This window comes from Agelaius phoeniceus, chromosome 1 (genome assembly GCF_051311805.1).
Source record: "Agelaius phoeniceus isolate bAgePho1 chromosome 1, bAgePho1.hap1, whole genome shotgun sequence".
Classification (NCBI taxonomy): domain Eukaryota; kingdom Metazoa; phylum Chordata; class Aves; order Passeriformes; family Icteridae; genus Agelaius; species Agelaius phoeniceus.
Window position 1 is genome coordinate 119,364,953 of NC_135265.1, and position 24,386 is coordinate 119,389,338.

Genomic DNA, 24,386 nt, shown 5'->3' on the forward strand with positions numbered 1-24,386 from the left:
CCCGATTAGCAGAGAAGCCTGTGCACTCATCTTTTCAAACTGCAGAGCTCTTGCATCTCTCTCTCCTGGTTCCCTGTAGAGAATTTAAAGTTCAAAATGTTTTTTGAATGCCTCAATCTTATTCCAATTAAGAAAAAATCTGTTACAGCAGCTCCTAGACAGATGCAAATTCACACATTACTTTTGAAAATTCACCTTTAAGCTGTGCAGTGCTACTTCAATTTTGAAGGAGTTTTGCTGTCTGCTACAAGTGTGAGGTGAAGTTACTGACAGTGTATCTGTCTCTCTATTCCTTTCATTCAGAGAAAAACAACAGATTATGTATGAGAAACTCACTGTATAGTTTGCATTTTTTGGTTGGTTTTCCTTTTCAGTTATTTGCAGTTGTAATTCTGTGGCCCTAAACCAAAACAAAGTGATTTTCCTTCCACAAAAAAGGCTGCTGGCATTGCATCATGCAGAAGTGGTTTAGAGTAGATGCCTGCAGTATGCATGTGCAGTTTTATCCCATCTTATTTTTAAATGGTTATCTGTGCATCCCTCTGGTTCACAATCCTATTCCAAAAATACCTGGGGTTTATCCTTATCATATTGCCCAGCTAACAGTAAGAAATAGGCTCAAGTGGCTCAGTACAGAGTAGATTTACCTCTTATGCAACAAGGTACAAGATCCAGGGAGAAGCCAGAGATCTGTCTTGGGAAGAGCTTTGTCCTCTGTGGGCCAGGGAATCCCTTGGCAATACCCCTTGCACATGTTGAGAGTATCAGGTTGCTTCCCAGCAACTTCACTGGAAGAAATCTGCACTGAAAAGGGATTCCTTTGTTCACAGAAGCCAGGATAAATAAGGTCTAGAGGTTTCTGATTCTTATCTTAAATAACTCAAAGTTTTAATTACAGTTTTTGTAACCATATTTTGAAAATTGGATTCCTTTCAAGTTTACCAGCTCTGGCATACTTGGTAAACAGGACAAGCATCTACATTTGTTTCTTCAAAATATGTCTTAACAGATTCAGGCTTTGGAACAAGCACCCTTGCCAACTCCCCAGAGGGACATCTCACCAGTTTATTGGATTTTTCTGCCATTTTTATAAGGTTTGCTGAGTCTTCTGCAGTTTTGAAGTTTGTTTTTTTTTTTCCTTTCAGCCTCAGCAAGCATTCTTTCTTCTCTGCCTTTCCCTCCTTTCTACCTCCACTCCCAAGAATCAAATAGTTTCCCTGTCCCAGGCCTGCAGATAAGGTTAGATGTGTGTTTTGTCAGACAGCATGTGTCAGTTCTTGTGTCTGGAGTTCTCCTCCTCCTTCTCCACCTCCTCCTCCTCCTTCTCAGTTGTCCCTGTTCACCTTTGGTAACCTTGTTCTGGCACTAGGAAACGTTTTGATCCTTTACAATCAACACTGAGAGTGGGTGTTTGGCAAACTGCTGTATCACAGCCCACAGGGAGGAATTTGGATTCAAGGTGTTCACTTGGGAGTCTTACGTCAAAGCTTTATCCCAGGGCAAAAACTTCTTAGGGCCTTCTCATGGCTGCAGTGGCACCATGTGAACTAAGTTAATACCTTATTCCTCCCTTTAGTAGAGAAGAAGAAATTTGAGCCTGGTCTCCAGACATTTTCTGGAGTTTGGGAGACAAAAAAAAAAAACCCAAAAAAGATTCACAGACTCAAAAACTGTTCAGTTTTCTCCTCCCACCACAGAGTGGACTCTTACTAGGTGAGTAGGGAGCTGGAAGGAGATACCATGTGAGATTGTCTGATGTGGCTCTGCAGTTCCTGGGTTGGACATTGTGGAGAGTTTCTCCTCCAAGTCTAAAATTACTGCCTACATTTCTTTATCAGGTAGCATGCAGTAAAGCTTTTGCACTACACTTCCTGCAGATATAATTACACTTATTTCATAGCTAATCCCAACATTGGACATTTGCCCAAAATATCTCCCACAGAGGTAGAAAAAAGTAGCCCAATATGTGCAGGTCTTCTCTTGAAGCCACATTAAGTTTTCATACAAAACCCTGAGCATTCATAGTGCTCAACTGCTCTGCAAGATCTGGACAAAATGAAGGAAACTCCTTTTCATGGACAGGGACACTCCTTTTCATTCAATCCCAGACATATTGTATCTGTCCTCCTGAGCCCTATTTTTCTGTCTGAAAGTGATGTGAGTGCCTTTCAGCAGCTCTATGTACAGTGATTTGTCCCCAGAACATCCTGTGCCTTGTAAAGGTGTGTCCAAAGCCTACCTGCCTTGTAATGCAGTGAATGCCAGCTGGTGACCAGCTCTAGAGTCTCACTTCAGTCTCCACATCCCACCAATCCTCAAAGGATGAAGAATCCAATTCTTGTTCTAATGTTAAACCCCATCTATGATTTTAAAATATCTGTAGGTCATACCTAGAATTTGGGAAACAATGACTTAGGTCCAAAAGTGCCTGTCTTCTCATCGGACTCTGACTATCTGAAGGTGAAATAAAGGGTGGGTTAAATTTGTTATAGCTTTTTTTTTTTTTTAATGGACTATTCAGTGTTGGTCTTCATTATTTTTTTTTATCCTTTTGAAAGCTTTTAGAGCCTCCTGCATAACCGCCTCTGCCCCATTCAGTGCTGAATGGACGGTGCGCTGATCTTTTTCTCGGTGGGTAATGGATTTGGGTTGATTGCTTGACACGGGGACAATAGGGGGGTAAACAATTGCCTCGCACCCGTGCAGCTCCCCATCTGTTGAGTGCCTGCGCCTTCAGAGGCAGCCGGGCGGGCACAGATGAATGCGCCAGCCCAGCCTGATGTTAATGACATCAGTCATACAAGCAGAACATGTGGCACAATAAATCAAAAACTAATTGAACTTTTGGTTGATTATATTGCCGTCCCACTGCCTGCTTCGAGCACGGCACGGTTTCCTGGGACAATGCCCCCAGCCCTGCAAAGGCTTTGCTGCCCCTGGACAGCAGGAGCCTGCCCTGGGAGGTGGCAAGTGACAGCAGCTTCTCTTCGCTCGCTGCTCTCTTGAAACAGCGACACCTTCCACTCAACCAAAAGGCTTCCAGGCTCAGGGTGTCTATCTGACCAATATTTATTATTTCCAATAAGAAACGTTCATCAATATGACAGTGACATCCCATGTTCACTGGCACTTTCCATCTGGGACTGTTGGTGGCAGACATCTATAGGAGAAGACAGCACTTGTTTTTGTGCTAATTAGACACACACGTGGTAGTAATGAAGGCTATTCATTAGACTGATATAATTTAATATCATTATTCACACTTGAAAGTGCTCCAACTACATCAGTTGTTGGAGCCTGCAAGCCAAAATTTTCTGTCTTGGGTGTCCATGGCAGCATTGAGTCACCAGAAGTTGAGGGGACTGATATTTATAGAGGTGGAAAGGAACAATTTCTGATGAGAGTATTAAGAAATTAAAAGCTTTGGCAAGAAGACGCTTTATTGAAGTGCATAAATATGGGATTAGACCCCAGAGCCATCAAGTCAGGAACCCATCCATGACTGAGCCACCTTTCCTCCCCTTGCAACCACAGATGTGCAGGGGACATGGAGATCTATGTACATCTGCCCTTCTTAGGCATCTGCTTTTGAAATTTTACTTTGAAAAACACAAGATTTCAGTATTTGTTTATGAAATTAAAAGGTAAAGCATAAAGCACAAAATGCTTTTCTTAATATACTAGAGTCTTCTCTAGTATATCTCTAGAATCTTCTCATTATGTGTAAGGAGCAAATTTTTATGGTAAATGTGTTAAAGTACACATTTAACCCAACTTATTTCAAATATCTTTGCAGTACTTCTGTGAACATTTGCCAATAGGTTAGAGTTTAATTATTAGCTATTTATTGCAGAGGATTCTCTACACTGGTAAAAGCAAATGTAAAATAAAATGCTCCTATCTGAGTAGAGGCTTAAGCAAGAGCTAAATTAAATCTTTGTGTTAATATTATTCATAGAAAGGCAGATGGGAGCAGAAAATGTTGCAATGAAGAATATGGAATGAGATGAGATCACAGCATCAGTCTGTCCTTTGTAGATCTGGACAATGATCACAGAGCCAGATTGGATTAGTGAAACCTATTTACCAGAAGTTCAGAGCGGTTGCATGAAGCTGAAAGGCAGTCAGTAGGGAGAGGTGGAAAATGCACCAGATTTACAGCTGCAGCGATGAAAATTTAGAAGTTTTCACTGTGATTTCTTCCAAATGTGAGTACATCCAAATCTAACAACGGCTGTGGTGTTGTCTTTTAGAGGGGTGGGATGTTTAGCAGCGGGGAAATATTTGAAGGGAGCAGCTCATCTGCTCTGCTGTGCCGCGCTCTGCCTGCAGCCCAGCCCTTGCTGCTGCTTTCTCGACCTAATCCCTGCAGGTGCTTCAATATTGTGGCTCTGTAAAATCTTTACTCTGGCAAAATTGGGAGCTCTGGAATCGGTGTTGCTGTACCTATGAGGTAACTGCTAAAGTGACAGCTTGCAACTGTGTGGCTTTTCTGTGTAATAGAAAAGAGAATGAAGTTCTGCGAGCAGTTAGAAGTGGGTGAAGTGCATGAATGTTGAATTTAAGTCTGCTGGCTCAATAAGTGGAACATTTCCAAAGCCATGCCCTGGAAATGAATGCATGATTAACATTAATTGCTTCTAATGAAGAGTAAGAACCGGACAAAGCCCAGCCTGCATTTGATTGAACAAATTAGTTTAAACTCAATGGCTGCATATTTCAGCAACAAGAAAGCAGGGAAAAGCAGGGAAAACAAATTGTGGGGCCAGATCAGATCTTTACTTGCAAGCTGCGAGCATGAGCTCTCAGCTGCTTAATTTTGGAATATAAGTGGAAATGACAAAGTGAACCATCACTGTAATTGTATTTGCTGCCCGAAATCTGGGCAGCAAATACGTACAAACATCCTTTTGCAGGCAAATCCACATAAATCATCTGCAAGGATTCCTTCTTCTTTCCCTTCTCCAGCTCTGCAGAAATTGGTGTTTGCAGGGACAGCCTTGCAGCCCCACTGTTTGCATTGCTGCCATTGTATTCCCACCCAAGTGGGTCACTTCTGGCTACTTCTGTGATTCACCCTTCTTTCAATGCCTATTCAAGTAATTGCATGTTTGCTGGTGCTGTGATTTTCCTTTCATGCCTTGCCTTTCTTCAGCCCTGTAAACCTTTTGCCACTCATTCTGGCAGACAACAGGGGATGAGGGACTGTGGATCATATGTATTCTGAAAGTAGGCAAATTTATTACTGTTAGGCACATTTATGTGTTTTTCCTTTTGCACTAGCCTGGGTAGCAGCTATAACAGTACGAGAGCACTTGCTTCTGGTAGAAATCTCTAAAAATCTGTACTACTTACACTGTGTGGTAAAATACTTAAAGTGCCAGAGAGACAAGAAGATAATTCCTTGCATCACTAAACTTTTCTGCACTTGAGTGTTTTGCTTAGAAGCAATTAGTTTAGTCCTCAGACAGTGAAATTCCAGAAGTAAAGGTGATGGATGCAGCTTCAAAAACAACTTACAGCGTATTCCTAGGTTTAAAAAAACCCAAACCACCTTCATTATGTTTGTCTGGCTTTCATCCCACACTCAACATGGTTTAAAATATAAAACATGTCCTGCAGGAGAAGACAGTGAGGATCCCTGAGGACATCACACTGTGCAGAGCAGACTGTAATCACACTGACAGCTTAGCACACTCCAGGCAGGCAGACAACTTCCTTGTGACAAGCTCAGTGTGGAAGTGCCCTGCACTGCAATGGGCAGCTCACAGCTCACAGGGACCCTCCCTTTTTCCTGTCCTGTTTCACTACAGCACAGCACAGGCCAGAATTTCCTCTCCAGTGTGCTCCCCATGCTCAGGACTTACATCCTCAGTGGGGAGTGGAGGGATGGCTGTTAGACACTCACAGGCTGTCTAGGAAGAGTGACTTTGGTCTCAGTGCCAGCTCTGCTTGTACCAGAGCCCTGGAAAGCCTAGGCACTTGTTAGTGCTGCCATCTGAGGAGAGGAGTTTGGCTCCAGCAAGGAGCAGCCTTGGATGACCTCCAGCTGCTTCCACAGCTCCAAAACTCTGCACATAGTAATACACAGCAGTAATAAGCACTGCAAGTGAAATGTATGCCAACAACCTAAAGGAAAGCTCACCTGGGGAGTAGGAGTCACCCATCATCCTGTGACAAACCTTCCTGGCTCCTCAAAGCCTTGGGATTATACACACAGCCTGAATAGGAAACCCCCATTCACATGCCTTGCCCCAGGGTCAGCCTTTAGAATTGGAGTTAATTCTCCACATTTGGCAGCTTTCTGCAAGCCTGTTTCTGTCACTGGTGGTTAAATCCTGTAGCTCTGGTAGCCTGAACACAAGGCAGGGTAGATATGATGAGAGGAGGAGCTGGGAGGATCACAGAGTCTTTCTGGCCAGTTTCAAGCCTAATTCAAACAACAACAGTTTAAAGAGCCTTCACTTAGTCCAGTAAAACCATCACCCAAAACCAGCTCTTTCAGTCCAGACGAAAGCTTGGCTTGTGGCCCTGGCACCCTGTGTGTCTATTGGTTAGTGGTTCTATGCTTTTGGTGTCCTTGTGGGTCTAAGAAATAAAAAGTGAGACAAAGACTTTAAGGAAATTGTCCCAAGCCAAAGAACAGAACAGGTAATTTTGAGAATTGAAAAAGAAAATATTAGGCTCAGTGCAAATGTTGTGCTTTGGACATCATGCAGTGAAAATGAAACAATGTCATGTGGGAGCTTGAGCTTATTGATAAAGTCTCTAACTAGATAAAATCATCATCTCCAAGTTGATGTATACACTACTCATTTCCTCCTGAAGTACTGGCAGGTGGGAGGCCAGATCAAAACTGAGAAAGGAGGAGGATTGCTCCTTCTGGAAGCCTGTGGGAGAGGTGCAGAAACTTGGGATGGGCTGTGGTCCTGTGGCCATGGATTTCTGTATTGTGCAGCCAGAGCATGGTCTCTGGGATCTCATCAAAAGGGACTTTCCAATTGTTTCAGCTGGAATCTTCCTTAAACCCTTTCTTCTCCCCCCTCTTCCCACCATGCCCACCATGAATTCTTACAGAGGACTTTGGGGGGCACATGTGCATCTCCACAGCATCCTGACCATGTTCTGTTCTTCCTTTGCAGCATGTAGTCCTGCCCGAAGACGAGCCAAAGCTTCACAGCACATCCTTGCAAAGAGCGTAAGAAAAATCTCCTTTCCTCTCCCTATTTTATTTTTTTCACATTCTAGTTGGCTATCCATACCCTCAAAAGTGCTGTGGGTAAATGGGAAGCAGATCTTCCAGGGTAAAGAAGTGCATCCATGTCTGATGCAGGGAGTGGGGTGGGAAAGAGAAGGGGGAGTTCCTGTAAAGCTGCAGTTTATTTACAGAAGGGCTTTGAAAAAAAATACCAAAAAACAAACAAACAAAACCAGCAAAAACCAAACAAACAAAAAAAAACTCAAAAAAGGCCTTGCCATGCAGAGCCAGTCAAAATGAACATAGTGGCTTACTAACACTGGCCATCTGAGGGAATCACAGACTTCATTATTGTCCACAGAGCCTTCACAGTAAGCCTAGAGACACCTGCAGGAATGAAAAGTAAGCAAATCACACCAAATCATAGCAGTGTTAATCAAGTAGTAATAATAATAATATTCATGTTTGTCCCCTGGTCCCAGCAGTTCTTGCCTGCCCTTGCCTCAGCCTCGGTGCAGAGGGCACAGAGGAACCCCCCATATTAAAATAACTGAGCATTTTTCATGCTCTGAGTAAATGTCTTGCAAGTTCAGCTGCTTTCACACATGGGTGTGAGGTTTCTTGTCTTCAGAGACAGTTTTCACTCCTGAAATCCACTTGACCCATTCACAACCCCTTGCACAATCCTTTTAGCTGATCTGCAGGAATGACAGTCTCTTCTGCATATCAAAGCACTTCTTACAAGTTTGAGACTCTTCTGCCAAAGCATTTCTTCTCACCACAGACCTGTCTCTTATCTAGCACTTTGCTGAAGTATTTTGCTCCATGACCTTCCTTTTTTCCATGCCCTTTCCTGCTTCCCAGATCCATCCTCATTTTCCAAGAGCCTTTTCTTTGTATTCCTGACTCCCTGATCTCCCCACAGAACTGTAGGTCCTCCTGCTTACCACACTTACCTGTGCACTGGAAAAAAACCTCACATTCACTCCCACCCTTTCTTTTGGTTATCAAAGCAGATCACAGGATCCCAGTGCATCACAGGACACCTGAAGTGGTCCCCAGGAAGAGTCAGAAACATGTCTGTCATTTTTTGGGTAAAAACTCTGCATGTGTATATTTTCCCAAACTGTGACAGTCTTGGTTTGGTTGGTCTTGTCCCATAGCTCAGGCTGAGATTTCAAAATTACTCTTCATTCCAAAAGAAAGATGAGTCAGACTGCTGGAGTGTTACTCAAAATAAGCCATTTTGAGATACTCCACTTTCATTTGTTAAACCTTTGGTATGTTTTGTTTTCCATGCAATATAAAAAGAGGTAAGTCCAAACCAAAAGTGAACAATTCTGAATTGATGAAATAAAATACTTGGATAATTTACCTTTTTTTTTTGGACAATATTTCTCATAGAACTATTCAGCTGAAAAAATTCAGCTGGTTTACATCAAAATCAAAGGAAGTTCTATGCCTGTTATCTTGTCCCAAATCTCAGAAGACAGTTGTTTCTACTAAATGGAAGCACCTAATATTTAATTTGGATTGGATCAGCTGCTGTGGCAGCACTGTACTCATAAAAGCCTAAGAAAATAAGATAAGAAAGTCCCTGTTTTGTTGGTATATTTTAAGAGGATTGGGGTTTTTTTCCCTTTGGGGCTTTCCTGACCCCAATTAAGGATGTCCTTTGATTGGCTCTTAGTCATGATGCAGGCAGCATCATATTAGCAGTGGGAACACCAAGCCTGAGGAATGGTCTGCAGCTCCAGCTACAAAAACCAGGATGGCTCTCAAACCAAAGTGTTTGACTGAGCACAGCCAACTCTTTGACATTCCCCTTCCCCAGTGGGATGCAGCTGCTAGCAGCTGGTAAGCAAGCATTGAAGGAAATTGCACGTACTGGAATAGACGTGCCTGTGAGGAAGCCGTGATTGCCAATTTCTGGACCCACAGAAGAGTCGCAGAATGATTGTTTATTTTTCACTTTTACATCTGCACCTGCAGTCAGAGCTGTAGAAATGCCTCAGCTAACATGAAATCTTCTGCTCTGGTGATTGCAGTGGATGCACAACTTTAATCCTCAGCAAGGACAAAAATAGCAACCAACGTGGACATCTGCCAGACCTTTTTTTCACAGCAGAAATACTCAAGCAGTGTAGCATTAGGTGATTTAACATTCAAATTACTGACTGTGGGGGGTAGCTTCCATCACATACAAGAATTCATCCCAAAAGCATGATAATGACTGTGGAAGGGTGACAGAAAGGAGGAAGCACCTTTTCTTTTTCAGCTGAGTGTTTCACCAATATGTATATTTGCAGTTCCTATTGCCCTACTAAGAGTTAGTTCCAGTGGTAGTAGATCCTTCCCTTCTCTTCTTCTTCTAGCCCCAAAATCCCCTGGGTAGAACTGTCTGGACACCAGTACCTGTCTACTTTGCAAGAAAGTAGAAAATACCCCTGTGCATGCTAGAGCTGCCACATTAAAAATCAGCTCAGCATTAGGCCATCAAAATAACTTAACTCTACAAATCTGGAATTTTCTCCACTAACAAGCACATTGTTGTTCAGACTCTAACTTTCAAAGTTTTATCCAAAGCCAGGTATTTAATTCTCACCTTTTCTGGATGGTTGTTGGTTGGCAGTGGGATTTTAAGTCCAGGATCAGGATGGTTGGAAGAGCCTCTCTGTGACTGCCCTGTGTCCTCTGTGCCCCTTCCCTCTGAACACAGCTAATTCCAGCAGGAGGTATGGCAGGCCTCAGTCCTCTCATGTGCATGGCAAAGTCCAGAAAAAGAGAGTTTGCTAGGCTCTGATTTCAGAGTCAGAGTCCTGCAAACAGACTGGTCCAGCCAAAGGATTTACAGATTCTAAAAACAGTAGGTTTTTAGAGAGCAGCTTGCTAATTCTGCATAGTTTGGCTGACTCTGCCATTTGCACAGATTTAAATTTCCTGGTATGTCTAGAAAAGAAAAGTGACTCCAAGTTGATCCTTCTGCTTTACCCTAGGTACCCTAGAGAAATGTCAGCTCCACTTTAGATCAAAACCAAGCTACAGCAGGTTTAGTTTCCTGACCTAGATAAGTCTTTACATATTACAGTAATGGGTGAGGTAGCCAAAGTCACTGTGAAATCTTGAATTAGGAGATAAGGAACTCCCAAAATGTGCTACAAACAAATGCTGCCAAAAAAAATGCTGCTGGAAATATGTTCTAGATATTGCACTGTTGTCCCCAGCTGTAATGGAAAATGGCACTGTAACTTATTTATACAGGTTCTGCTGCTTTAAGGTGTTTTGGCATTACTGATATCATATGCAACAAGGAATCTCAAAAACACAGACAATGTACCTAAATAATTCTTGCTATTAATCAAGATAAAAACCCTCTTCTTTTCCCCAAACTGTGCAACACGTAGGCAGAATGTTAAGTTTCAAGTCCATGGTGGTTTACACTGATCAAATAAGCCACTTTCAGGGTCAGAGGTGACTGCAGCCAACATCCTACTTACCAAAAATGCTCTTTCCATGACAATGCAAAACAAGTGACCGCAGCTGTCTCAGGAGCAGAGGGTTGATGACATTTTCTGTCACACACCTGCAAAGACGGAGTGCGACCAAGAGCACTGGACATTTTTCCAGAGATGGTGGGAAAAGCTGAGCTTTGTGGCATTCCTTGAAAGCTGGAAGAGCTTGGTTCACACGAGGCAGACTCCAAGGGCTGTCATTAGAGACCCCTGCCGGCCACAGTCCATCATATTAGTCCTGGGGATGGGAGTCTCCACTGGTGTGCCCGTGGTGCAGGGGGTGATGCCCTGGTGAGCAGCTTGTAAGGTTTGTGTGGTCAGGGGGTGTGTGGACACAGGAACCTGCAGGAGCTGCTGCAGAGGGATGGGGAGGTGCTGGAGCTGCTCCAGGGGCAGCAGGGAGGGAGGGAGACAGTGCCAACAGCTTAAGCAACAACAGGAGGCCTCTCACAACCAGCATCACCCCCGTTCTGAAGCATCGGAGCAATGCTGAGGCTCAGCTCTGTTGGCAGCTCCAAATTTGTGATCAGTGGAGCTGGGAGCCAGCTGCAGCCTCCTTTAGCATGTGCTTGTCTTCAAGGACATCAGTAGTTCCTTTAACTGAACACTGGGGATGTCTTTAGGTAGTTTTACAGCACATGGAGCATGATAGGCTGTGTGTCAAAATCTGCAGAAATAGGGGGAAACCCCTATCCGGCTGTGGATAAGGCTTTGGTTGCCTTACCTGCCTTTTCCAGAAGTATTTTTGCCAGTTGTTGGGTGTTACCTTGGTTTTTTAAGATTTTCTAAACCTTCTGATGTTAACATTCTTGTAGTGAACTTTCTCACACACTTTCTGTAAATAACTCATTGTTTTGCATTCCTTTATGGAAGAAGAAAGAGTTGATAAACTGTTGGTTTAACCAGTGTCATTGGAGAGGTGTCACTGTCACCCTCCAATCTGCTGTCACTTTTAGAAAACTATAAATGTTAGAGTCAGAAAATAAACTTCCCTTTTTTCTTCACCTTGAGAACAGCAGTGTGAGCCTGTGTTCTTTCGTGTCCTAATGTGACAGTTGGGCAGTTTCTGCTCCTCATCCTACTAGTCAGTAGGATTTAGGTAATGTAGGCTTGTCCAGACTCCTGAGGGTACATGGAGACAAAAGAATTAAAAGTGGTTAGATTGGGATTTTTCTTCTTTCCTGTTTTGGAAAACATGGGTTTGCATATGTTGTTAAGTCTGTGTAAAAAATCATATACACAGAACATTGCAGATTATTGGCAAATTGAATTAAAACATAATTAGAGGAAATGAACAATTTAGTGTGAGGGGACATGCTTGAATAGGTTCTTGTTTTTATCCTGAGTGTGTGTTAGAAGGCAGAGCAATAGACAGAATTAAGGCTATTTCTATGTCAATACTGAGCTGCCAGTTTTTGGTCTCAGTCTTGAGGCAAAATAACTATATTTATATCTAAAACACGTAGACAGCAGCTGCCAGTCATCAGCTAGATGCAACTAACTGCTTTTCTCATGGGCTTCCAACATAAGTTAGTCTAATAGGAAATAGTCTGAATAGTTGCCACATGTCTTGTTTCCTGGCTGGTTTGGATCTTCACCCTCATTAAGTGGCTCTCTGTATGACAGCAGCAAGTCTTTAGGGAAGACTAAAAAAAAACAACAAAGTATGAAACACTCTGTCCCTGCTGTTGGAACTTTGATCTTCTTGAGAAAACTCTTTCCAGACCATCCTGGAGAGCAGTCCTGACCAATCCACTTTTTTGAGGTGTATCCCTGTTTTTCCAAACTCACATTAGCTCTGGCATCCCCAGCTGCCTGTGGCAGGACAGTGAGTGCCATGGCTTAGTCACAACTAGTTAGAAAAGAACTTGATTTTGTTCATGCTTGTTTTCAGGGACTGTGGGAGATGGAGGGAGTGGGGGGTGATCCTCAAAGTTGCAGCTGTCAGTAAGTTTTGTCTGTGTGAGCCAATGTTTGTGAAAAATAATCTCTAGGAGTACAATTCCCCTCTGCCTCATAGTCTCTGTAGTTTTTAATCAGGTACAATATGTAAGTAAGTTCAAAAGACAGGAGAGACCATAAGGAAACAACGTTTGTAGATCGCATGGCATAAGTTTGACTGGTTGCCCAAGATGTGATGCAATAATAAATCTGGGCTCTATCAGAGGCAAATCCTATTCAGTAGAGCTTGGAGAAGAGCACATTTCAGCCTCCTGAGGAGAGTACAGAAAGGTACAACTAAGTAGCTGGGTCCCAGAAAGACCCAGCAGGATTTTCCCATACTTCTGTACACAGCACAGAAGCTGGAGCCAAACAAAATCCCACAAATCCCACAGTCCCCACCTGACAAAATCCCCTTTGGATGACAGCAAAGCAGCAGGAAGAACAAGCAGCCTTTCAGCTCCCCCATGACCTTGAGAGAGCACCTGTTAGGAAAATTAATCCACAAACACCAGAGGTTTATGGCCAAAAAGGAGACAGAAGAGTCCTTTCTGGCTTTATTCGAATAAAGGGAGAGGCTATGGGGCATTCCCCTGGGATCTCTCCAATTTTTGGAGGACACAGCCTCCCTTTTTATCCTAATTTCCCAGCTCTGTTTCCCTTCTCTCTTTCCCCATTGCTGAGGTACTTGAGAGGTACAGACTCCCCGATACACCTCATATCAGAGATTTCCTTCTACTGTATAACCCTCCCTTTTAATTTTTAATTGATATGGAATTTAGGGGGTTTTTCTTCCCCATTGTTTCTTTCATCTCTCAATGTCTAATTTCATTTATCAGCAAACCTAAAGTTCATTCGTAAAAAGCAAATATCTTTTTCCATTCATGAATCAGTGGAATCCTTCTCATTGTTTCTTTTATCTCCCAGTGCTAGTTTTATCCACCAGCCCAGCTCATTTGTAAAGCCAAATCTGCCATTCCTGTCTCACCTGATCCCCAGGGCCGGGTGTGACGGGGTGTTTGCCTGTCCCCTGCAGGTGGTGGCCCTCTCGGAGCGCCGGCCCCAGCAGGGTGACCATCTCCTGCGTGTGCTGTACGAGGAGGAGGCGCGGGGCAGCCCCGGGCAGCGCAGAGCCGGCCCCAGCAAAGGCACTGCCCAGCACCCTGGTGAGTCCACAAATGCTGTATGGCACTAAACAGTTTACCTAGTTGTTGTTTTGCACTTGGTGATTGAAGGTTTGCACTGAGTAGTCTTTATAGCACAATGAATAGTTTATGTTGCATCACATGGTTTGTTATTCCACTCTGCCATTGCATGGTTTTTCCCTCACTCCCTGTTGTCATCTTATTACAGGGGTTCCATACTGTTATCTCCTTATTGCAAAAGTTTCACACCTTCTTGGTGTTTTCTCATGGGCATCTCCTCAGAGCACTGACCCTTTCTTCTTCACAAAGCAGCCAACTGACTCCAGTTCCCCACTCACCCAGCCACCCCACTCTTTTATAGCACTCTTCTTCTCATTGGCTACAGCTGTGGCCTGTTAAAGTCAGGCCTATTCCTAATCTTTGATAATTGGCCCAGCTGCAACTCCTTAGGGGTAAGATTACTTTCTACACTATCTTTATTTTCTTATATTCTATCCCACTACAACCCCAGTACCCCTGGCAGTGGTGGTGGTGTCTCCCTGGTCAGTCCCTCCCCTCGCCCCTCCTTACTTGTATCCCAGTGGATGTGGTCCTCTTCCTCCACCCCGCACTCCCTGGGTATGAAAGTCCCCCATAAGAAGGGGATGGTCTCCTTCCCACCTTGGAAATAAACATGGGACGTTGGTCCCCACATGGAGAAGAGCCCTTCTGGTCTTTTGCCTTTGTCCATGTAAGATTGTGTGGGCTGGGGTTCATAGCTAGCCAGACTGGACCCAAACAGCCCATCCAGACATGGACTCTTGAGGCTGGCCAGAACCAGAACCAAAGCCCTTCGTTCCTCCCTGGCTCCAGAATGTTTTTGGATATCACAGTCTGCCGCTTGCGCAGAGAAGCAGGCTCTTTATCGTGTACCTGGAGGATAATTCCGTGCTGATGTGAAAAATGCCAATCACTCATTTTTAAAATTTTAAAAGTTGAATAGTAATAAAATGGTTATAAAGATAGGAATTTAATTAGAGTAATAAACATTTGGACAATTAGGATTTAGAACAACACGAGACAATAAAAACAAAGAGTTACGGACAGTCCAGGTACCTCTTTCTGGGTAAAATAAGCCTGAAAAAGGACACACATTAACAGAGGATTAACCCTTAAAAGCAATAGCCTGTTGCATATTCAAACACCTCATACATGATGCATAAATTCCATTCAAACAAAGGATTCTGTCTGGTCAGTGTCAACTTCTTCCTATTAATCCTAATGGCATCCTCAGGGCTAAGCAAGGTGGGAAGAAGTTCATTTCTTCTGATAATGGAGCAATTAATTCATTTTCTCTGAAAGATTTAGGTGTCCTGTGGCTGCTATCTCAATGTGAGTTCTCTCTTTAAAAAAAATATCTTACATAGCATAGTTTCTATTTTAACATTATGTTATAACCTAAAAGTATATTTAACACACTACTTAAGAAAATTAATACAGCATAACTTTCTAACATAACACATATAGCATTCATTTTAATATTTGCAAAAAGCCAATCATAAAATACACATTTTTCACACTTAAAATATCCAGTGGAATTAATGAGATAATGACCATGGCATTGCTCAATTTATTCAGAATCATAAACAATTCAGAGCCGTAACAGTCCCTGACAATGTTTTAGAGATGATAAATTTTGAATTACTGAGTTTGCCTGAGTCATCTTATTATAGAAGATTCAGTTGCTTTGGATCAGCTAGAAGGTAATCATCAGGGATGGATTTTCAGATGCTGGATGTCAGCCACAGACCTGATTTTTTGGCAACCAAAGCTTGTTCAGCATATTTGTGAGAAACCATGAAGGAAAAATAGAGCTTGCCAATACAAAACCAAGGAGATGAGTAAACACAAACAGAGTGGCCGTTCAGCTCCTCCAACACTGGTGTGTTATGTTTGGAAAACTGAAGCTGGAGCAGGGCCGTGCAGTTTCATATGGGATGGCCTTCTAACCAAAACCACATCTTTTGCTCTGCTATGAAAAATCACCCAGATGCAGTCAAGTTGTAGTTCTTTAAAGACCTCCCACAAGGCATGCTTTTCCAAGATAAATTGGACATTTGGGTGTTAAAATGTGCTAAATCTCTAAAGTAGGTCCACAAAGGTGCATGTTCATCACATCCCTGGTCTGCAACCACACTGCACATAAGCCATCCCATTAAGAAACAAACCAGACAAGAGTGGGGCCTGGGAAACTGGAAAGGAAGAAACTAAGCCTGGGACCATAGGAAAGGACCTCAAAAAGATCTCAGGACCAGAGCCAAGATGTGGATGAAAAAAGAACAGGAGCTTCAGGACTAGAGCAGGGACAGGAGGAGTGGCTGGGACTGGCTCAGAAAGGAGGGACTGCTGGTCTCTGCTGTTAGGGGAGATGAGACTGAAGGATGACACATAGATGCAAGCAAGAGAAAAGCTGTAGGAATCTAAAACAAGGGCAGGAAAGGAGGAAACAGGTCTCATAAAGGGAGAAAGGGAAATGAGTAGGCAAAACTTAGAAATTAAGCTTAAATTAGAACCACCACCAAACAAACAAAAGAACAGAGATGAGGCCATTAGCATGTTTATTGCTACCATCAGAAATCCTGCACAAACAGCAAAGCAGAAGGACAGTCCATTCCAGCATTCTGGAAGGAATTCACATTGCATCCACCCACCACTGCCCTGAGGGCAGCAGCTACAAACCTTATGAAGCCAGGAGGACTTTCCTTTGCTTACATATTTTGCTAAAAGTTTGCAAGAATATTTTCTGTATCTAATAAGAGGGATGGGCTGAAGGGAAGAATCAGGCAAAATAAGAGAAAACAAAACCAAATAAAAAGAAAAACCATGGGCACAAGCTGAAGCACTGCTGATCCACTTGCTGGATACTGTCAGTACCTAATATGCACGATGAGAGGAGGTAATTGCATTAACTTTGACGTGAGGGGATACAGTAAGGTACCTAATGGAATTAGTGGAGGGGGGTGGAGCAGGAAGAAGGAAGCTGGTTAGGATATTTATCACAGTCAAATATTGCCCCCAGAAGGAGGAGACAGCTCCAGTTGCTAAGTCATGCTGGAGACAGCACTGTAAGCAGCACCCTGGCTATTTCCAAATTTGCTGTCATTATTTATATTCCATTGGTCAAAGCAGTAGAGAGGTCCATGTTCCCCCAGCCAAATAGGAGGATTTGGCCACATGAAAAAATCTGTCATCCCTCACTCATATATTTCCTTGGCACAGTGGGAAGGAATGTCAGTGAGCATTTATCCATGGATAAGCTATCAGATGAGCAATTACTTGAAACTGAAGGGTAACCTTCAGAGCTGAGGACAGCAGAGAGAGAGATGTCACTCAGCCACAGGCAGAAAGGTGGAAATCCCTCCCTGTGAGAGGGTTGACATAGCACACATCTCTGCCCAGGTTAAAATAACTCCCCAGAGCAATACAGAAAGGAGAGAATGATCTCCTAGGCAGGACAAAGCTGGGGGCTGAGGAGCAGCATTTGGGCTCTTTGCTTGTAGAAATATTGTAGAAATATGTGAGTGTTTACAGAGGGGGAAAGGTTCCCACTTAGCTTGGTCTGCTAAGGGCAGCTTGTCATCTCATTTGAAAAGTCCAGGAGCGAGCTGAGACTTTCCAGAATGACTTAAGCAGCTCCACAATCACTTATAGATGACATCACAATAGATGACCACTCTGCTCTTTTGGCTATAATCAAATCTGGTGGGACTGTAACCTGTGTCTGGGCTCTGTCCATATCTGGGTTTCACTGCACAGAAGGAGGTTTTTCATAGAAGCTGTGCCAATGGAATAATTGCACCTAATATCATGTTTCTTATGCTTTACAGTAGGAATTCCTGAACAAGAGTCATCTAAATCCTATAATCACCTGTTGGATGGAAAATCTTTGGTAAGCAAACAGAGCAAGACCAAGTACCAATGCATCTTAAAACCTTGTACCCATCAGCGTGTCCCACAGTAACAGCATGTCAGTCTGCTTCAGAGCCTGCAGATTCCACAGCCCTTGTTAAAGCTTGAAACATGACTTATGCCAGAGGATCCCTTAGCTGGGAGCAGAGACTGGCACAGGACAGAGAACTGCCCCTCAGTGACCAGGAAGAGTGGTGGGATGGAAACAGGCAGGCTCCTGCTCTGGATGCTCAGCCACCTTCAAGGGCTGGGAGAAATCAGCCTCTTGTCTCTCAGGGAATTGCACAAATTGGGAAAAAAATAATTTCTCAAGTGGAACAAGCATCAAATAATTTGTTTTCTCCAGAGTGCCATCCTGACACAATAATCTCCAAAGTCAGAAACATAAATAAAGAGTTGATGGGAAAATTATCATACAAACCCCCAAAATGTGTTCTCTAATAGGCAGAAAAAATATTATGGTTAAAAATGACTCACCTTTACTAAAATGTTCTCCCTCCCTTCTTTGTCTTACAGTGCCCCCCTAATTTTCATAGCCTCTACATTTAATAATACATTTTTTTTTCAAAGAAAAAAAATATTTTGAATATTTTCTGGCCAACACTAGACCATGCTGTTGAAACTTTATGGTTTCAGAGGCTCTTTTGGATGGCTGAAGCACGCTTGCTTGCTGATAACTGGGCTACACTTAAGAAAAATGACAGTACAATACTTAAAGATGGTTAAAACTAATGTTATTCAGTGTAATGAATACAATTGAACCTACTAATAATTAACTTAATTAAATTTCAAAGGATGCTTGAAATACTGATTTCAAACATCTCTAAGTCTTAGGATACTTGAAAAACACATTTAAATGTACCCAGTCTCAGATTAATCCTAGCAGTAGTAGCCCTAGAAAGCTTAAGACCAGTTATGGTAGCAACAATTATATGAACTTTTTTTTCAGAGTTGCCAGTAAACTCAATAAGTATGCTTATCACCTGAAATAATGAGATCACCTCACAATTTGACTTTTTTTTTTTATTTCTGGGCAACTCACACTTAAACTTGCTGTCTTGGAGGATATGCTGTTCTCAGAGACTCAGCTCTGGAGGGCAATTTATGGTCAAGTCAGACAAGGAGGAAGTGGATGATTCAGCACTTTTGGGGCCATGGCAGACCTGGAGCATAATCAGGGTGCCCCCACACCACAGAGCAGCTCACAACAAAACAGGGAAACTCCTCTGAATGCTGAAGGAGCTGTGATGGCTGAGACATCAGCTTCCCAGGCAGCCCTGGAGGTGGGGAGCAGCAAGAGGCAGGCTGCTCACTCTGCACAAAACCTCACTGCCTCACAAAGCTAAACACAAAAACTAGGGAATAAAAAGCTCTGAAGTGCCCCTTCTTGGATGGGAGGTGTAACCGTGGCTCACTCAAGTCCTGTGCTGAGCTCAGTGAGAATATTCACGTGAGCAACTGGTGATTGTGTGGGTGAGAGTTGGGCCGTCAAATCCTTAACCTGCTTTCTCTTGTTAAGAGACTTACAGCATTTATTGATTTTCTTAAAACAGCCTCTTTCCTCAGATGAACTGCTGTCCCCACTCATCAGTGGCATTTCCTAATGATGTGCTCTATCCTCCCCCAGATTCCTCCATCTCCAGTTGCCCATATCACGGTGAAAGCTGTGGCTGTCACGGGCTCGCCCACACGCGACCGCGCTTCTACAGAAGAGTAAGTGCCTTCTGTTGGGAAAATTAATCCCCAAACACCAGAGGTTTATGGCCAAAAAGGAGACAGAAGAGTCCTTTTACTTTATTCTAATAAAGGGAGAGGCCATGGGGCATTCCCCTGGGATCTCTCCAATTTTTGGAGGACACAGCCTCCCTTTTATCCCAATTTCCCGGCTCTGTTTCCCTTCTCTCTTTCCCCATTGGCTGAGGTATTGAGAGGTACAGACGCCTCATATCAGAGATTTTCTTCTAATGTATAACCCTCCCTTTTAATTTTTAATTCATATGGAATTTAGGGGTTTTTCTTCCCCATTGTTTCTTTCATCTTTCAATGTCTAATTTTGTTTATCAGAAAACCTAAAATTCATTTGTAAAAGCAAATATATTTTTCCATTCATCAATCAACGGAATCCTTCCCAACGTTTCTTTTATCTCCCAGTGCTAGTTTTATCTACCAGCAAACCCACAGCTTGTGTGTGAAGACAAATCTGCCATTCCTCTCACTTCCCACCCTCCAGACATGCCTCTTGCTTCCCAAAGGCAGGGACAGATTGCTAAAAGTTATGCAGATTTTATTATCAGCCATGGCCATTTATACAGCTATCTCAGTGCCCATTACAGCTCTACTTTATCACTGGGAAAAAAATCATCATAATTCAAAATAAAAGTATTTTCCCCCTAAGAAGTCTGTAATATTTACACTAAAATGTGATTAGAAAATGTAATTAATTGAAGAAAAAAATTTATGTCACAAAGTCTAATTAAGGAACAGCTTGATCATAGTACAAATGCACTCATCACCAGGCAGTTAACCCAGACATGGATCTGGGTGGGATTTGAGATGCCACTGTTGTCACCTGAGGGACAGTAACTAGTTCATTGTCACAGTGTCCTTGCACTCCATTCACAGAGATGGCAGTTCTAATGGAGCTCATCACTGCCATGTGGTCCCTGGGGCTTTGGTGGAGCTCTCTCCTCGGGCAATCTCTCCACTCCTTTTTGGGTGGCAACTGCTAGAGAGGATGCACTTGGAGTGGTCCCACTTGTAGCCTGTCCCCTTGTGTTGGTGTCTCCTCTAAGAGTGAGGGAACAAGGGCACCAAGCTGAGTGTGGCAGCTGCAGCATCCCAGCCCCCCAACCCACAGAGCCCCTGCTCATTCCAGACCTGCTGGTCCCAGGGATGGGCCAGGCATGGGCACACCTTTGCAGCCAGGCACAGGTATTGTCATTCTAGTGCAAGAGTTCTATTGTCATTACATTGCAAGGGTTCCATAGTGCTAGAGTTCCATACCTCCCTGATGTTTCTCGTAGGCAGCTCCTCTAGGCACTGACTCTTCTTGTCCTCACAGCAGCCAACTGACTCCAGAGCCCTCAACCACCCAATCCACTCTCTTATAACACTCTCCTGATTGGCTACAGCTGTGGCCTGTTAACATCAGGCCTGCTCCTAATCTTTAGTAATTAACCCAGCTGCAACTCTTTAGGGGATAAGATTACTTTCTATATTACCTTTATTTACTTATATTCTATTCCCCTACACACGGGCACACCTTTTCAGCCAGGAGCCCTTGGTTTTGAGGGGCTGGTTGCCATAAGCAAGGGAGGAAGGGCCAGGGAGAAGCACTCTGCACACACTTTGTGTTTTATTTGTTAGCCACAGGCAGCACTGGAGGAAGACAACAGAGTATGACCTGTCCCTGCCACCAGGAGCAGAAGCTTCCCTGCCACTGACAGGAGGCAACTTGTGTGGGACACCCAGCCTCCTGAGGAAGATGTGGATGAAGCACAAGAAGAAGTCAGAGTACCTGGGGGCAACAAACAGTGCCTTTGAGGCGGACTGATAAGGCTCAGCATCCCTTGGAAAGGCAGAAGGTCCTTTAGCAGGACAAGGTGCTTTAGGATCAATGAGGGAACAGACACAGAACAGCTCATCCAGGAAAATTATATCCTTTTTTATTACTTGATGCCATTGCCTCAGAACAGTGGGAGAAAGGCTAACAAAGGTAAAAATGGTGAATATGATGCAACTCAATGGCCTTTCCTTGTTGCATTACACTAAAATCCCAGCTATGCTGCTAAATTTACCTCTTGACTCAATGCTGAGACTACTGCTGACCCACTCACCTGTGGGTCACCATTTCCCATGTCCTGTCTGAATGAGCTTGGACTTGCAACAAGAGAAGCCTACGAAGAGGTTTGTGCATTCCTGCAAGGCAGCAGACTGATTACAGAGTGCCATTAAATCCCAGGATCTGCTCGTGCACCACTGCCTGTCGTCCTTCCCCTCTCATATCATGAGATAAAAACCTCATCTTGCGATATGCTTGGCTGAATGACACATGCTAAATATCTCTTTTCCTTCAGTTTTGATGTTTCAAGGCAGGAGTAAAAGATGCAAAAATTCTAAAACAATGGGCCAGAACTGAGCAAGTTTGCAAACATATGTACCAAACTTTGCTATGTGATGAATGATTTGTGTTTCAAGTTGTCCTGCCAGATCAAACTATTAGCAACAGGATACCCTCAAGGGATACTTTTTGCTGTAGAACCTGCTTATAAGTGAAATGGTAGTCAGCAATTTACCCTCCACCCATGTGGAAAGGATATTACATTAATAAGTGCACAAAATACTAGGAGGAAGGAAAATATGTAAATCATGCAACTAAGTGACTAAGTATATTTGCATGTAAGAGACCTGTGCTTATGAATAGGTGGATTTAATGGGATTTGCTTTAAAAAATTTTCTCTCTCTTTTTTTTTCAATTTAGAAATTGCTGATTGGGTCCTCTTTAGTTTTTCTCTCAAAAAAGAATGAAACAGTTTTATAAAAAAAGTTTTTGCCACTGTTATGGACAATATTATTATTAGCCATGAGCAGTACTTGCCTTCTGTGAGTGTTCTCCTAGTTATTATAAAAAAACCACTGGTTTCCCTAAATACAGAACTTTAAATATAAAGTCAGAGGAGGCGTATCTCCTGTTGTTTGTAGTAGTGATGACCTCTGATCTAACCGCCCATGCACCGAGGCGTAAATTAAAAATAAAGGTCTGACTCTGTGACAGCAGCAGGGGGAAGGAGCTCCCATCTGCACCTTACCTGCCTGCAGCCAGTGCAGTGAAATGCACTGAGATCCATCACAGGCAAGGCCATGGTAGTGAGGGGCAGCTGGCCCTGGTCAGGGTCACCATCTCAGGAGTACCAAAGCACCACCTGGGTGGGAGGGAAAGACAGCCAGGACTTGTGGCTTTGGCTGGAGCAGCACACAGGAGAGGTTTGCAGCTTGACAGCCTGAGCGACCAAAGTTCATGGAATGGGAAAACAAATGGAGCAGGCCAGTAGCTTTACAGAGCATATGGTCCTGATGGCTGCAAGGAGGGCAACAGCAAAAACTTATTGAGGGCTGGACACGGTGGGAGTGGTAGTAGGATGGGGATGGAAGTTCTTACTTAAAAAGGTACTGTGGCTTTTCATACTGCTAGAGCCAAGTCAGTCCAGAGTGTGCCAAGGAGAGAGACCTTCATGAAATACCTCTGCTAGCCCTCCCGTTCAGCTCTCTGTCACTGCTCCTGTCACAGGCTCCTCCAGCAGAGCTGCTCAACTGGCCAGAGGAAAACTTTGCACCTCTAAACCACACAGACTCTCCCTCCTCATTAGCAAAGGTGAAAGTCCTTCTCTGGCCCAGCAGCCTAAGACAGGGATGATCTGCTCTCCAGCTTTTATTTCTTGCTCCTGGCAAAGAAGGAGAACAGAATTCCTTGCGAACCATGTGCTGGCAGTGGTGACCCAGTGCTGACTGTGTGTTCTCTGCCCTGGCATGGGAGAGCAATGCTGACACCCACTGAAGGCTGCTCACCTAAACAGGTCCCTGTGAGACAGGGGCCCACCTCACCTTCCAATTAGAGCCTGGCACACTGACCCTGCCAACATCAGGTCCTCTATGACTGAGCCAAGCTGGAGCCATGGTCAAGAGTTTCCTGAAACACTTTTTACAAATATCACACTTCAGCCCCCTCCCCAGCCCACAGAACTCCTGCCAGAAATCCATATATGTATTTTTGCACACATAGGTAAACCTAGTAAATTCAGTGGGACTGCTCCCCTGCATTGCAGTACATGCATTCAAAGAATTGGGAGAAGACCAATCACTGAGTCCTTTTTTTTGGTCTCATTTCCTAAACAAAGGAAAAATAAGGGTGATGGACAGACACTGGGAAAAGTCCATTTACTGAATTAGGTGTAATTAAGAGAGTGAACATTTGTGGTACCTGTCCTTGTAGTTAACATGGCCCAAAAAGTACTCAAACACAGTCCAGGGCAGCAAGAGTTTTGCTTGTTGAGGAAGTTGCATTGTAGTAGTAGTAGTAGTATTCAATTTATTAATTAATAGCTTTGAGCAGTATGAGGATGGAGGTGGAGATTATTAATATTTCTTCTTAATAATTGCTGTATTTTGACATGTGTATTTATGCTTTTCTTATTTATTTATTTATAATTTGGATCCACAAGAGAAGGAGCTATTTACAAGAAGCATATTTAATTTCCTTGTATTCCAGGAACTGCTGTGAAGATTTTTTGTATTGTAGTATTTATTTTATTGATTTAAAACTATGTTCTATTCTTTAAAAAAAACCAAACAAACAATAAAATAAGTAGCATGTGGTTACATACGGATCTCAGAGACTTAGGAGTTTTTTGGAAGCATTTAGTGGCAAGTAAAAGAGGGAGTATGATACTGAAAAAAGGTGAATCTCTGATAGCAAAGAACATGAAGGTTGTTCTCCAGAGCCTGAAAGTGTATTTGTGAGCAGCTCCAGTGTTGTACAGGTGATAGAGCCATTTTGTTATCAGATGTGCAGAGAAAAGCCCAGGCACTGTCAGCAGCTAGAAATCAGATACACCTTTACACGCCTGACCTCAAGCACATCCCAGA

General features: G+C 43.3%; 1 protein-coding gene across 1 annotated transcript; it reads left to right on the plus strand.

The window, feature by feature from the left end:
* Window positions 1-3,860: 3,860 nt before the first annotated feature.
* On the plus strand, window positions 3,861-24,119 carry VXN (vexin). Its single transcript, XM_077186125.1, has 6 exons — window positions 3,861-4,208; window positions 7,143-7,198; window positions 13,688-13,817; window positions 17,663-17,724; window positions 19,372-19,457; window positions 21,111-24,119. The coding sequence occupies exons 1-6, from the start codon at window positions 4,145-4,147 to the stop codon at window positions 21,295-21,297; spliced, it is 585 nt and encodes a 194-aa protein (XP_077042240.1). The 5' UTR covers window positions 3,861-4,144; the 3' UTR covers window positions 21,298-24,119.
* Window positions 24,120-24,386: the final 267 nt, after the last annotated feature.

What these genes read in the sequence shown, in the direction of transcription:
- VXN (XM_077186125.1), top strand. Translation starts at nt 4,145, where the DNA reads ATGCACCAGATTTACAGCTGCAGCGATGAAAATTTAGAAGTTTTCACT. An exon ending in CACTGTGATTTCTTCCAAAT is followed by an intron (nt 4,209 to 7,142) that starts GTGAGTACATCC and finishes CTTCCTTTGCAG; the next exon opens with CATGTAGTCCTGCCCGAAGA. An exon ending in AGCACATCCTTGCAAAGAGC is followed by an intron (nt 7,199 to 13,687) that starts GTAAGAAAAATC and finishes TGTCCCCTGCAG; the next exon opens with GTGGTGGCCCTCTCGGAGCG.